The following is a 14,614-nucleotide window of genomic DNA, read 5'->3' on the forward strand; positions in this document are numbered from 1 at the left end:
CCAGTATATATATGACCCTGTCTCATAATAAGAAGGGAAAGATAAGGGGATTGGGGGGACCCATTCTGTAACAATGACAGTTTTTGAATAAATAAATAATAATGGTTCATTGTTGGTTATAAACCTCAGGGTTTTATTCTGTCAAGGGGCTTGGATTCTCATGAATCTTGTTTTCCAAGTAAGTTAAGCAGTCACAAGTGTTAGAAGACAATCACTATAAAATATTTTTGTTGCAGCTTCTAAAGATGGCACAGCTGGGGCCCCTAACCTACAACTTTATGACGTGAAGACTGGAACATGTTTAAAATCTTTCATACAGAAAAAAATGCAGAATTGGTAACTAAATGCTTTAAAAATGTGATTTTTAAGAAATTTTATATTTTATGAATGTTTTGCCTGCATGTATTTATACCTTATGTATGCCTACTAACTTTGGAGATCAACAAAAGACTTCAGGTCTTCTGGAATTCTGGTTTTCTACAAGAACAAGTGTTCTTAACCTCTGAGCACTCTACAGCCTGTAAAGTGATGTATATTGCTAATGTCATCACATACACTTGTTTCTCTGGTATTGACTTGGAAAATAAGTTAGACCAAAATCTAGGTCTTTAAGGGTTTTTAAGTATATAGGAATATATTATAGTAAAAATATTACCATTTTTAGTTTGTAAAAAGGGACAATATATTTTTTAAGCTACAACAATTTATAAGACTATTAGTATCGTTGGTAGCAGACACAATGTAAATGTTTTATCTTAAACAGCATCATAAGCTTTAATATGATTCTACTTTTTTCCAATTTCTTTTTTTCTTTTGACACAGGTGTCCTTCCTGGTCAGATGATGAAATTATTTGTGCCCGGAATGTTAACAATGAAGTTCACTTCTTTGAGAACAACAATTTTAGTATGGAAAGACTTACTAAATAATGTTATTAGTTATTTTAAAATACAGTTTTAAAAGTTTATTTGTTTGTCTTTAGTGCTAGGACTATAGTTTTCCTTTCCTACCTGACAACATAGGACCATCCTAAATATAATTGATGTGTTTATACTTGATATTTATTTATTTGCATAAATCTTTATAAATCTGAATACCAGTGATATTCTAGAGCATAAAGACTTTCTTTTTACAATAACTATATTATTAGGTAATAGACAATAGCTATTAAAATATTAGAATACCTCTCTTGTTCCTGCTGTTGAAATTCTGTAATACAATTTTAAAATTTGTTTATTTTTAAACGTTTTTAACTGATTAATTTTTGAGACAGTGTTAAACTACACAGATCTGCTGGCCTGAAACTCAAAGAGATCCTCCTACCTCTACCTTCCAAATTCTAGGATCAAATGCATGTGCCACAGCAGTTGTGATAGCCCATGCCTTTAATCCCAACATTTGGGAAGCAGAGGCATGGATCTATGCGTAGGAGGCCAGCCTGGTCTACATTGTGAATTCCAGGACAACTAATCTGTAGACCAGGCTAGCCTGGAACTCACAGTGACCTCCCTACCTCTACTTTCCAAATGCTAATATTAAAGGCGTGTGTTAGCTAACACACCTGCCCTAAAGTGTCTTACGTTATAGAATTTCTATTTCAGTAATTGTCAACCGCGGCACATCTTAACTTCTCACATCTACTCAATTATCATTTTTCTACTAAGCTAAAGCCAAACAAATATTTCAGTATTACTGAAGGTTAGGGTGGGCCCTTAATTTTTAAAACTTAGCCATATAATTGTCATAACTAGTTAAATATGATTATTGTTCAAACTTCTAACTGCAAATGTTCTATTAAGTTTTAAAACTCAAGATCAGTTTGATATCTCTCAAATTTCTTTTAGTAGGTTCCCTCTCAATCTCTTTTTCACCCCTTATAATAGATTGTTTCTTTTTTATTGTGTGTGTGTGTGTGTGTGTGTGTGTGTGTGTGTGTGTGTGTGTGTGTGTGTGTATTTGATTTTTAAGATAACATTTCCCTATATAGCCTTGACTAGCCTGGAACTGGCGTTGTTTGCCAGGCTGGCCCTGAACTCAGAGAGCTGCCTGTTTCTGCCTCTTGAGTGCTGGGATTAAAGATTTATACCCCTATACCTGTGCAGCAGTAGATTATTTCAAAAAATCATTTGTCTTTTGTGTTTTTGTATAGTTTGAAGTTTGCTTTTATTTCTCATTAATTTAACATGTTTTCAGTCTTGTATAAATTGCTAATTGGATATAGTTTTTTTGTTGTATAATAAGATATTTTAGACTGCCTCACATTTCCTGATATACATCCAAGACAGCTGAATCCTTTTTATGGAAAGCAGTATTTGCAGACTACAGCCTTGACTCTAGGGCTTTATTGCACTGTGGTAATCATGGTATCTAGACTTTCTCTTTCTTTTGGGAGGCTGCAGTATTTAGGTTTGTGCTGATAACTTCTGTTTAAAAGTTGCAAGATTAAAAAATAATTGTAAGGGGCTGGAGAGATGGCTCAGTGGGTAAGAGCACTGACTGCTCTTCTAGAGGTGCTGAGTTCAAATCCCAGCCACTACATGGTGGCTCATAACCACAGTAATGGGATCTGATGCCCTCTTCTGGTGTGTCTGAGAACAGTGATTGTATATTCACATACATAAAATAAATACTTGTAGATTTATTTCATTTTATGCGTGCAGTTACTTTGCCTCATGTATTTATACACAAGCCTGTGCCTGTGGAGGTCAGAAGAGGGCATCTTGATCCTCTGGACCTAAAATCACTAACGGTTGTGTGCCACTATCGGGTGCTGGGAAGTGAACCCAAGTCCTCTGCAAGAGCGTGCTCTTAACTGTTGAGCATCTTTCCAGCCCCTTTAAAGGAAATACAGAATTTAACTTAACCTTACCTGTAGTACCTTTTACCCATGTCAGGAGTCTTATTTCTTTGGTATATTGACAAAAATGATTTGGGGATATCACAATCACATAAGTATTTATTTGCTGTGTTCCACATTATCCATATGATATTCTGAGAATAATAGTAACAGTAATACCAATAACACAATCACTGAGAATAAAGAAAAGACAATTCTATCCCTTTGTCTGCTTGAACATTTATTTTATCATACTAAAATAGGAATTGGTAATTGTGCTTGTATGTGCCAAAGAAGATATGCAGCATCTAGTCACTATAGACACCAGAGTGTGCACTACATTTCCCTACTGTTGATACTGCTACTGCCTTGGCACATACCTTAGCTTGCCTATTTGTTTGTTGGCGGGTCCTAGTTTGCTCCCTGTGCTTGTGACCACCTTAGAGAAGGAAAGAGCTTATTTTATCTTACAGCCTACCAGTCCGCTGTGAAGAAAAGTCGAGGCTGGAACCCAGGGGGCAGGGACTGAGGAATTCTATTTACTGTCTTGCTTCCCATAGACTGAGCTTGTTTTCTTAGAGAACCTAGGGCTATGTGCCTGGAGTATCAAGAAAAGGCTCCACAGACTTGCCTAAGTCCGATTTGATAGAGACAGTTCCTAAAAAGGTCTTCCTAGGTGACTGTAGTTTGTATCAAGGTGACAAAAACCAACACCCACTTTCTTAGTTTGCTACAGAAAGGGAAGCCTCAAGTTTGATAGTTTGTTGTGGTACATTTGAATACTTTGTGATATCTGAAACTGAGTAAAGAGAATAGCTCTTTATCCCATTATCTAGGGTAACACTGTTATTAACATGGATGCTTGTTGCTTAGGATAGGGTAATCAGTATCAGCTATCTTTATTATTATTTATCATGTAGAATTTCTCTATGCACAGTTTACATTAGCAGGCTGAGGCCAATCTTTCCCATGGAATGGGCTCTATGCTTCTTTAACATAGAGATGGGTACTCACTGGAGCATTTACCCTGTGCTTGGCGGTGTATTCTTAAAGCCAATCCCTGGGAAATAGGTGGTATAATGAGTAGTATCATCTTACTACTTGCCCAAGTTTGCACATCTAGTAAATGAGTCAATGGAATTCAAGCCTAATTCTGTCTGGCTTTTCTACTGGATTGCTCTGCCTCATTACATTAAACTATAATAAACAGTTTATAGTTATACTAGCCTTTTATAATGAATTCAGAGTTAGATACGTTTTATTAATTTATCCATCTTTAATCCATTTCCTCTCATTTTAGACACAATTACAAATAAATTACATTTGCAAAAAGTTAATGACTTTAATTTATCACCTGGAACCCAACCTTATAAGGTAATTCCTGTTTTTATTTATATAGAATTTGTCTTTTTTTAGAAAGTATGTCTAAAAACATTCATCTCAGTTCACCTTCTTCTAAGAATTAAGTACTGATTTATATATGTACATCTTAGGTCGCAGTTTATGTCCCCGGAAGTAAAGGTGCACCTTCATTTGTTAGATTATATCAGTACCCCAACTTTGCTGGACCCCAGGCCGCACTGGCCAATAAAAGCTTTTTTAAAGCCGATAAGGTTACGATGCTGTGGAATAAAAAAGGTATGATGGATAATTTTTCACCTTCGTTATTAAATATTAATTTCATCATTCATGTGTATAAGTAAAGGAATTTAGATGATTTTAACTTCTGTTTTAAATCTCATTGAATACTGTTTTTCTGTTGTAGCTACTGCTGTGCTGGTAATAGCCAGTACAGATGTTGACAAGACAGGCGCTTCCTACTATGGGGAACAAACACTGCACTACATTGCGACAAATGGAGAAAGTGCTGTAGTACAATTACGTGAGTAGCAGTTTTCCTATGGCTGAAAACAGTGATGGTAAAAATATGTTTTAGTTGGGGATTTAGCTCAGTGGTAGTGCGCTTTGTAGTGCGCTTGCCAAGCAAGCGCAAGGCCCTGGGTTCGGTCCCCAGCTCTGAAAAAAAAATATGTTTTAATGTCATAAAGGTAATGCAGTCAAAATTCTTAATCAAGTGCCTAAACTCAAATGCCATAATGTTGATGATAGAATAAGTAGTATTCATTGAGAAGCTTAAAGTCATCCTTAAGCATACCTGACTTGGACAGACTCCAGTCAGTTTACTTTAGGACGTGTAGAATCTGAGTGACGTGGTTTGTTGTAGTGGCTCTCTGAGCATTTTACTGCCACAGCAAGTAGAGGCGTTGAGTTTATAACAACTACAAAAACGAGAATAAAATCCAACATGTTACCAGTTCACTTCTTATTTTGATAAGCTAATTCACTATAGAATAATAGTGATTGTACCTAAAAATGTCTTTACAGTTGTTTATTGTATGCATATGAGTGTTTTGTCTACATTGGTATCTGTATACCACATGCATACCTTTTGCTCAGGAAGGTCAGAAAGGGGCACTGGATCCCTTGCAGCTGATCATGTTCCCACTGAAATAAGAAATAAACCATAGACCTGAAATACTAAGTAAGTACAGCAGATCAAAAGAAGACACTTAATTCTGTGTCTTTGTATTAATGAAGTCACAGTATAAACAGCAGCCATTTAAACAAAGAAATACATACCAAGAAACATATCAACTGTAAAGACCTATGGAATAAAAACTAAAAAACTCTTCATACAACTCTAAATTTTAATGAAGACTTTTAAATGTTGTCATTTCTCTTCTACTTAATCTAAAATTTAAAATTTTAATTCCACCTATGGTTTTTGTGTTTGTTTGTTTTTAGACTAGATAAACTTTTCTGAAATCTGGTAATGAACAATTAGCACAAGAATATTTTGAAAGCTGTTAGGACGCGTGCAATTCTGATTCTCCAAGATACTAAAATGTAAAACAGTTTAATTAAGAATATTTGGATCTAGCTTATGAAAAAGTAATGTCTGTCAAAGTAAAATAGAGATATTGAAAATAGATCTGTATACTTGTATATAAAATTAGCACTTAACAGTGAAAAAAATATTTACTGTTCAATTTGTGGTTCTTGAAAAATTGGTCAGTCATTTAGAACATAAATTTGTTATTTTTTTCTTACCAATTATATATAAAATTTTAAAGGAACTTTAAAACAAAATATATGAAAACTTTTTTATAATCTTGGAATTAAAAAAAGATTTTTCTAAACAAGACAAAAATGCTAAGAAAAATGATAAATTTGTAATGCATAAATATAGATTTCTATATTAAAAGAATCTGTTATCTGAGGTAAGAAGAAAAAAAATTTAAGCTGATAGGGGTTGAGCATGGTAGTGAATACCTTAATCCCGACCTTTGGAAGATGGGGGCTGAGGATCAGAGATTTAAGGTCACTTGTATACAAGTTCAAGGCTAGCTTGAGTTACAAAAGACTGTATCCCAACTGCTCCCCAGAAAAAGAAAATCCAAAAATAAAGCAAGCAAAGGATGTATGAGCACACGAAGTGTAAGCTTTCTTAATTTCTCAAGTTACCTGAATGGCTAGTTAATAAATGCAAAGAAAAATGAGAAAGATGCAGGAAATTCAGTCTACCAGAAAACAAATGAAGTTACTTCTAATTATGAAAAGATAACAGTAATTAAACAAATGGAAATAAAGCCAAGCCATAAATTTTAGTATAACGGTTGGAAAAGGTAAAGATATAAACTATATAGTGTGAGTGTGAGGGACCCATGCCACTAGAACCTGCTGATAGGCTTTTTTATAAACTTCTGATTTATATCTTATATTCTTTTTCTAGCCAAAAATGGCCCAATTTATGATGTAGTTTGGAATCCTAGTTCTACGGAGTTTTGTGCTGTTTATGGTTTTATGCCTGCGAAAGCAACAGTTTTTAACCTGAAGTGTGATCCTGTGTTTGACTTTGGGACTGGTCCTCGCAACGCAGCCTTCTATAGCCCTCATGGACATATATTAGTACTGGCTGGATTTGGAAACCTTCGAGGACAAATGGAAGTATGGGATGTTAAAAACTACAAGCTTATTTCTAAGCCTGTGGCTTCTGATTCTACATATTTTGCCTGGTGCCCAGATGGTGAGCATATCTTAACAGCCACGTGTGCTCCTAGGTTACGTGTTAATAATGGGTATAAGATTTGGCATTACACTGGCTCTCTCTTGTATAAGTATGATGTGCCATCCAATGGAGAATTGTGGCAGGTTTCTTGGCAGCCATTTTTGGATGGAATATTTCCAGCAAAAACGATAACGTACCAAGCAGTTCCAAGTGAAGTGCCTAGTGAGGAGCCTAAAGTTGCAACAGCTTATAGACCTCCAGCCTTAAGAAATAAACCAGTCACCAGTTCCAAGCTGGTAAGTAATCAATTGCACAGAGGAAAGCGATTCCCTGTGTGGAACTCTGCAGGCCTTTTTCTCTTTGCTCGTGTTGCTTTGTACATATACAGGATACTCTCCAGAGAGATCACTCGGCCCACAGACGATGGAGATGCTAAGCAGCTTATGTCTTAAGCCAGCAAAGTTTAAAGGGGCTCACAGTTTTAAAAACACAATTTTTATTCTTGAATTTTATACATATGCAATGAAATGAGGTCATATCCACCCTGTCTTCACATACAACTTTGTGTCCTTTGAAAAATACCCTCTGAGTCCATTTAGTACTGTTCGTATGTGCATAGGTATGAGGCCATCTATTAGCAAATAGGAGTTCTACCAGTGGCCATATCCCCAAATCCTCCTCCAGCAACTATCGGTTGCCAATAACTTTCAGTAAGGGATGTGGCCTAGAAATTATCCATCAAATCTGTCCAGATTTGCCTGGTTTGCTCTTGTAACTCCAGCTACTGTGAGCTTCTGAGTGCATTAGCCCTGTGCTAACCAGGAGACAGCACTTCACTGCACTCCTCCCCCTCCTCCAGCTCTTAAGATCTTTGCCACAGCTCCTCTGCAGTGTTCACTGATGCTGTGGTGGGGTTGACTCCATCTCCTCTTCAGGCTAAGCACTAATCTCTTTTTCTTAGCAGTAGTAATACATCTCTCCCTTGACTTCTGCCTATTGAAAAAGGAAGCTTTTCTGACTAAAGCTGAGGTCTGTGGGTATAAATATAAAAATTTAGAAGGCAATTTGCTAGCATGACTATTTAGCAAAATAATATCAGGGCTTTTGACCAGATTATACATACAGTAGGAGGCACGGAATTTTCTTCTATAGAACAAGCCTCAAATCCAATCAGCAGGTAGTTACTGTATAACAGGCATACAACTGTTGTAATAGTAGGCACATCTTGCCTGGAAAGTCAGTATTACACCATGCAGCATACAGTACGAGGTAAAACTATTGATGTCTTTTTCTCCCCCAGTGCTCTGCATATGAATGCTACTTAGCAGGGAGGAAACTTCCTGGCCAGTGTGAGATTGATTCCTCTTATTTCCTTCAGCCAAAATATGCAGTCTCTTCAGCAATGAGATCCTACCATAACTTATGATGGGTGATTTAGAGCAGTGGCAGTAGTCTAGAAAAGATGCTTTATAGGTTCATAGCACTATAGATTCATAGCACTATAGGTTCAGAACTTATTCAGATGCTGATTAGTCGAGGCTGGGGATGGAAGGCAGTAGTGAACAGGAGGACATGCTGAGCAGCTAGCTGTTCAGCAATGGTTGAGTCCCCATGGGTGATTGATTAGAGCCAGTTCACCCTAAGAAAATTGTTGATTTTCAAGACAAAATGGATCTGAAAACGTATATGAAATTGTCTTAATTTTTAAAATACTGTCCTAGTTAGTATTCTGTTGCTATGAAATGACAGCATGATCACGGCAACTCTTATAAAAGAAAACTTTAATTGAGACTGGCTTACAGTTTCAGAAGTATAGTCCATTATCATCACGATGGGAAGCATGGCATGGTGGGAAACATGGCAGTATGCAGGCAGACATGGTGCTGGAGAAGGAGCTGAGAGTTCTATATCCAAATCCACAGGCAGCAGGAAGAGAGAGAGACACTTGGCCTGTCTTGGGCTTTTGAAACCTCAGAGCCCACCCCCAGTGACTCACTTCCTCCAACAAGTGCCCACTTCCTTATCCTTCCCAAATAGTGCCACTTCCTGATGACTAAGCATTCAAACATGCACACCAATGGGGCCATTCTTATTCAAGCCACCGCAAACACTGTTGGTTTTAGAAACACGTTTATTGTCTTCAGACCATGAGTTCTCACCTTCCTGAATATTGGTAGATATTATATATATATATATATATATATATATATATATATATATATATATATATAAATAAATTTCAACAGTAGTTCAGAACTCGGGAGAGCACTAATCGGTGCTCTCAGTTTTTGTGATGGTGTTAATAATGAAGGACCTGCGAGCATGAGCACCTTGTCTTTGAAAAGTAGGACTATGTCATAGCTGAGACCTAGGAATATTCCTTTTAAAGAAGCTGATAAACTAGTAGTAAACTATCCAAGGAAGTAGATAACATTTTCAAAGATAAATTTTTTTCTTGCTCCTGGCTTGCACAAAAAAAAAAACAAACCAGCATCCTTCCTTCGTGACTAAAAATTTCTTAAAGCTTCTCAAATCCTATTGAGATATTCTGTTTCAACATTGATTGACCCTTCAACTTCAGACCTTACCAGTGAAGATATGTCACGTGGTTCAGGGTGTGAAGAAAACAAATGCTTTCTAATGATATCAATCACATCAACTTCCTAAGGATATTAATCACATCTAAAAGACCTCAGAGAAGCTGTTGTTACTCAGTTTCATAAGAATCACATGTCTCGGGTTGGGGATTTAGCTCAGTGGTAGAGCGCTTTAGCAAGCGCAAGGCCCTGGGTTTGGTCCCCAGCTCTGAAAAAAAAAAAGAATCACATGTCTCTAGTCCTGAGACAAATTTTATTGTTTCTATAAACCAAAAGTGAATTTTGCCTGGGCTTATGTAATGAAAAGATACATACCAGCTAATGGGGAGGTCCTTATTTAGCTCTGCTCTAGTAACAGATTTGAAATATTCTTGTCAGTTCTCCTGAGTAATTTGGATAAAATCATCTTATACTAGTAAAAGTACATAATATGCTATTGTGTATGCTTTTCAAACCATGTGGAGTCCACTCAGAAGTACTTGTTTTACATTTTCTGTAGCATGAAGAGGAACCTCCCCAGAATATGAAGCCACATCCATCAAGTGACAAGCCATTATCAAAAACAGCCCTTAAAAATCAAAGGAAGCATGAAGCTAAAAAAGCTGCAAAACAGGTATTTGGAGTGCTGATCTCTTCAAACCCAAGCAAAAAGTTAATTAACCGAACTTTAACCCATGACATTTTTAACAATTATATTTCTAAATACATGATTATGATGTGATACATTGTAGTTAGAATTATATGTAAATAGCTGGGTAGCTTGCTTTCTTTCTTTTTTTTTTTTCTTGACTATTTATGTAAAATTTATTTTTTTAATTTTTTTTTATCTTTATTAACTTGAGTATTTCTTATTTACATTTCGATTGTTATTCCCCTTCCCGGTTTCCGGGCCTACATCCTTCTTTATTCTCCTAAGTGTTAAGGATAAATGTGTACCATTGTGCCTTATAAACATGAAGTTACCATGAGCATTTTGCTTTTAGTGGTGTTAAGGACTGAACTCAAGGCTTTGCACATGGTAGGCAAGTGATTCGCCTCTGGCCTACATCTTCAGCTCTTTGTAATCAGTTTTGGAGGTTGATTGGCCCTGTTACTGTGGGCTTGTGGCAGAAAACTGTTTATGTATGTATATATGTATGTATGTATGTATACACACACACACATACATCACACATATGTATGAGCCAGGGAGCAGAGAGAAGAGGTGATGGGCTAGAAGTCCACTGTACTCTTCAAGAGCATTCCCCCAGTGACCTGAAAACCTTCTCTTAGGCCCTCCAGAAGCTCTACTACACCCTAGTAACTCCACCTGACAGAGAAAGTAACCATGACCTTGAAACCTGAGCTTTCAATGGGACTGTGTAGTGTTTCTTACCATAGACTGTGTTGGAGTATCTGTTTTCCTTAAGGCACATGTGTATTCAGAGAGGGCGGGCTGGGCATGGCAGTTCATAGATACTTGCCGTCCGGCACTTAGAAGGCTGAGGTTGCAGGGTTGTTAGGAGTTGGAGCCCAGTCTGACCTAGGATACATAATGAGCTCCAGACCAGGCAGGGCTTTGGCTCCAAAAGAAAATGAAGAAAAGGAATGAAAACCCAACTAAGACAATACTTAAACAAAAGACATTTATGTACTTGTGATAATTGATCTAAATTACAGTGATATGATTCATAGGTTCATAGTGATATTATGTTCAACTGCATTAAGAATATCTGGTTGATGAAATCAGGATAACCATATTATATTTTAGTCTATTTAGACTTACTAGATCAAAATACCTTCCTTAGGTTAGATGGTTTCTAAGCTATAGAAGCTTATCGCCCACAAACCTTGTGGCTGGAGTCACAGCAAGGTGCTGGTGGACTCCTTCTCTGGGGAAGGACTTCTGTTTTGTGTCCCATCGGGGAGGACACCTAAGAATACTTAATAATCTTGGGCACGACGTCGGAGCAGTCATGGCCATGTGATCTTGTCAGGTGGTGGCAGTCTGGATGTGTGTAGCTTTCAGGAGCCCCCTTCCAGCCTTGTTGAACGGGCTGTCCTTGTTTCTGCCTCTGTGCTGTATATTTCAGGCTAGCTAGCACATGAGTGGGCTTCGGGGTATGATTCCCTCCCGGCCATGTGTATCTGGCTTTTAAAGTGGGCTCTGAAGATTGAACTTGTCTGAGCAAATGCCTGTGACACACAGAGGTGGGGTGTTTCCTGCCTGAGTTCTCCTGGGAGACGCAACACACACCTCTTCAGGAATGGGGCCCACAACAACCCAAAGTAGCAATTGTACAAACGTCCAACCTGGCGAATCAGTATTTTATTGGATACTAACAGGACTGTGGGTGAGAGGTTTAACTATATGGAGCAGGAATGACTCAAAAAGCAGCTCACTTTCAGTTACTGAAAAGCCCACCATAAGATGGGTGATGAAATACAAAAGCTATAAGCCTGCTCCCCTATCTAAAATCTCTTTAGCCTGACTGGTCATAGTCTACCCTGCAGCTGTTTGCTTCTTTTATGAAGCTCGGAGAGGCCTTCAAATCCCGCTTTCCTAGGTCTGTGGCCCTTTGTTCCTTCCTCCTCTCCTGGAGGGGTGTTTCACTAGGAGGAAAAAGTGCCACGGTAAAGTCAGAGGCAACCTAAGGGGTTAGTTCTCTCCACCTGGTGGGCCCTTGGGATCAACTTCAAGTTGTCGGACTTGGCAAGGAGCATCCTTACCTGCTGAGCCTTCTCACTGGCCCAGTTACGTTATTGCAAAGGGGGAAATTACATTATGTTTTTGTAAAGTTGGAAATTGAGGCATCATTGTTCCCTGTGCAGCTAGTATATTCCATTTCTAGAAATGTGTTTTAATAGGTCAGACTCACGTTTGAGCCCTGACCACGGACAGGCTGTCCTCTTTCCACCATGGGTCCTGGGGATTGAACTCTGCCTGTTAGGCTTGGCAGCAGGCACTTTTACACACGGCTTGTCTCAGACACATAAATGTAAATAAATGTTCAATCTTGGTTTTCCTTTAGGAGGCAAGAAATGATCTGGCTCCTACTCCTGTCCCACAGAGTGCACCACGGAGCACTGTCACCCAGTCTGCTTCGGGTGATCCTGAAGTAGACAAAAAAATTAAGAATCTAAAGAAGGTGAGGCTTGGATGAAAAGCAGATATGTACTTGACGATTAAGAGTGGGACTCAGGTGCTTAAAAGCAGGGATTTAAAAAGTCCGTAACAGTTCTCATTGTTGCTTCATTTCCATAACAATATTGTAATTGAGAAGAGATCTCAGCTTAGTTCCATTCACCAATGCTTTAATGATGGAACTGCTTGTGTGTAATTGTGAAATAACACGGAATGATGGGGGCACATCTGTGTAGGGAAGGCATGTTTCGTTGTCTTTGCTGTGGGACTGGAGGATGAACACCGGGCTTGTGCATGCTATGCAAGTGCTCTTCCTCAGAGCCACATCCCCAGCCTGGAGCACCTCCCTCAGCATCTCGTTAGCTACACGAGACATCTCACTTATTAAGTGAGATAAAGGCCTTCTTTCAAATAGACAGGTACTTTATTCCAGTTTTTAAAAGGAACACACAAACAAGGGAGCTTATGGTCTGGGTGGGGGGAGGCTTCTCTTAAGTGCAGAGATGCTGCCCTGCCGCAGTGGGATGCTGAGATAGATGCCAGCCTCTGTGTTAGCCTTAGGAGTCCACACCTGCCACTCAATGAAAAACTTACTGTGCAAACCTGACAGCCCAAGTCGGCTCCGACTCCCAGGGAGAGGCGCCACAGAGCTTCCCGCTGCCCTCCATGTGTGTCCCGCAGCGTAGGCACCACACACTCACACAGGATAACTAAACAACAACAACTTGCAAAACCTATTTTACCCAAACCCGTGTTTTTAAAATATAATTTTATGTTTAACTTTTAACAAGACTTTATCCTTCCATTTTAACAAACCATTTTTGAAAGAAATGTAGTATGGTTGTTGTTAATACAAGAATCTGCTGGACCAGAGAGATGGCTCAGAGGTCCTGAGTTCAATTCCCAACAACTACATGGTGGCTCACAACCATCTGTAATAAGATCTGATGCCCTCTTCTGGTGTGTGTGAAGATAACAACAGTATACTTACATATAAAAATAAATCTTTAATAAAAAAAAAATTAAGAATCTGCAATAGAAAGTAACTCTTCTTTCTCCTTCCCCATATTTGGTTTCACAGAAACTGAAAGCGATAGAGCAGCTGAAAGAGCAGGCAGCCGCTGGGAAGCAGCTAGAGAAAAATCAGGTGAGCCTGCCTTCGCTGTCCATTTGGTTACAGTCATTAATACAGGCAGTCCTTCCGTCAGAAAGAAAAGCACAGAACACTGGCCCAGACTACGGTGCTGAGTCACTACTCCTAAGTTGTACTCCTAATGCTCTCACTGTAACAGTAGTGACAGTTATGGGTTAGGTAAATAACCAGAGTTCCCTCCTTCCTGCCTGCTGGACTCTGTCCTCTTGTTCTCCATACTTGTAAGCACAAGGAGATGCAGGAAATCTTGCACCAGAGGGGACAGCGAGGCAGCTCTGCATTGCCCCTAAGTGCCTAACGAAAACCGGGTAGAACTGCTTTCTAATCTGGGTTTGCCAGTGACTCTGATAAAGTGTAAGAATACTGCATTTCTACCTTTTGTCCTTTATATGCCTGGGTACAGGTTCATATTTATTTTCTATTTAATAACATTATCATTTGAAATGTTTCTAGTTGGAGAAAATTCAAAAAGAGACAGCCCTTCTCCAAGAACTTGAAGATTTGGAATTGGGAGTTTGAAGACTCACAGAAAGCGAATTTGTTAGCAGGAAACACTATAAGCAAGTCTGTTAATCCCATGGTGTTCATGGAATTACCACAGATCCACCATTAACATCAGTCTATGTCTTTAACCATTTATCCAAGGTTGATATGTGTAATTATTTAATGATGTCTTTTCAATTGACTTTTACATCTGCATTCTGTATCATGTCAGTATATAATAAAGAGAGATGATTTTTTCCAGATAAGCTTAATAAATTGACAGACTTTTTTAAATGGTTAATAGTATTTCCTATATAAAAAAATAAAGACATTTTAAATTTGTTTTGCCTCCA

At 38.3% G+C, this 14,614-nt stretch overlaps 1 protein-coding gene across 3 annotated transcripts in view; it reads left to right on the plus strand.

The window, feature by feature from the left end:
* Positions 1–14,603, plus strand: part of Eif2a (eukaryotic translation initiation factor 2A) — a 30,898-nt gene extending 16,295 nt beyond the window's left edge. For all 3 annotated transcript variants that reach the window (XM_032898359.1, XM_032898361.1, XM_032898360.1), the window contains 10 exons: positions 237–336; positions 823–905; positions 4,136–4,209; positions 4,329–4,473; positions 4,601–4,717; positions 6,629–7,200; positions 10,001–10,114; positions 12,513–12,629; positions 13,707–13,772; positions 14,232–14,603. In XM_032898359.1, coding sequence (XP_032754250.1) covers positions 237–336; positions 823–905; positions 4,136–4,209; positions 4,329–4,473; positions 4,601–4,717; positions 6,629–7,200; positions 10,001–10,114; positions 12,513–12,629; positions 13,707–13,772; positions 14,232–14,297 — 1,454 coding nt within the window. In that variant the 3' untranslated portion in view covers positions 14,298–14,603. The remainder of the gene's footprint in view (positions 1–236; positions 337–822; positions 906–4,135; positions 4,210–4,328; positions 4,474–4,600; positions 4,718–6,628; positions 7,201–10,000; positions 10,115–12,512; positions 12,630–13,706; positions 13,773–14,231) is intronic.
* The last annotated feature ends 11 nt before the right edge of the window (positions 14,604–14,614 follow it).

This window comes from Rattus rattus, chromosome 3 (genome assembly GCF_011064425.1).
Source record: "Rattus rattus isolate New Zealand chromosome 3, Rrattus_CSIRO_v1, whole genome shotgun sequence".
Lineage (NCBI taxonomy): Eukaryota > Metazoa > Chordata > Mammalia > Rodentia > Muridae > Rattus > Rattus rattus.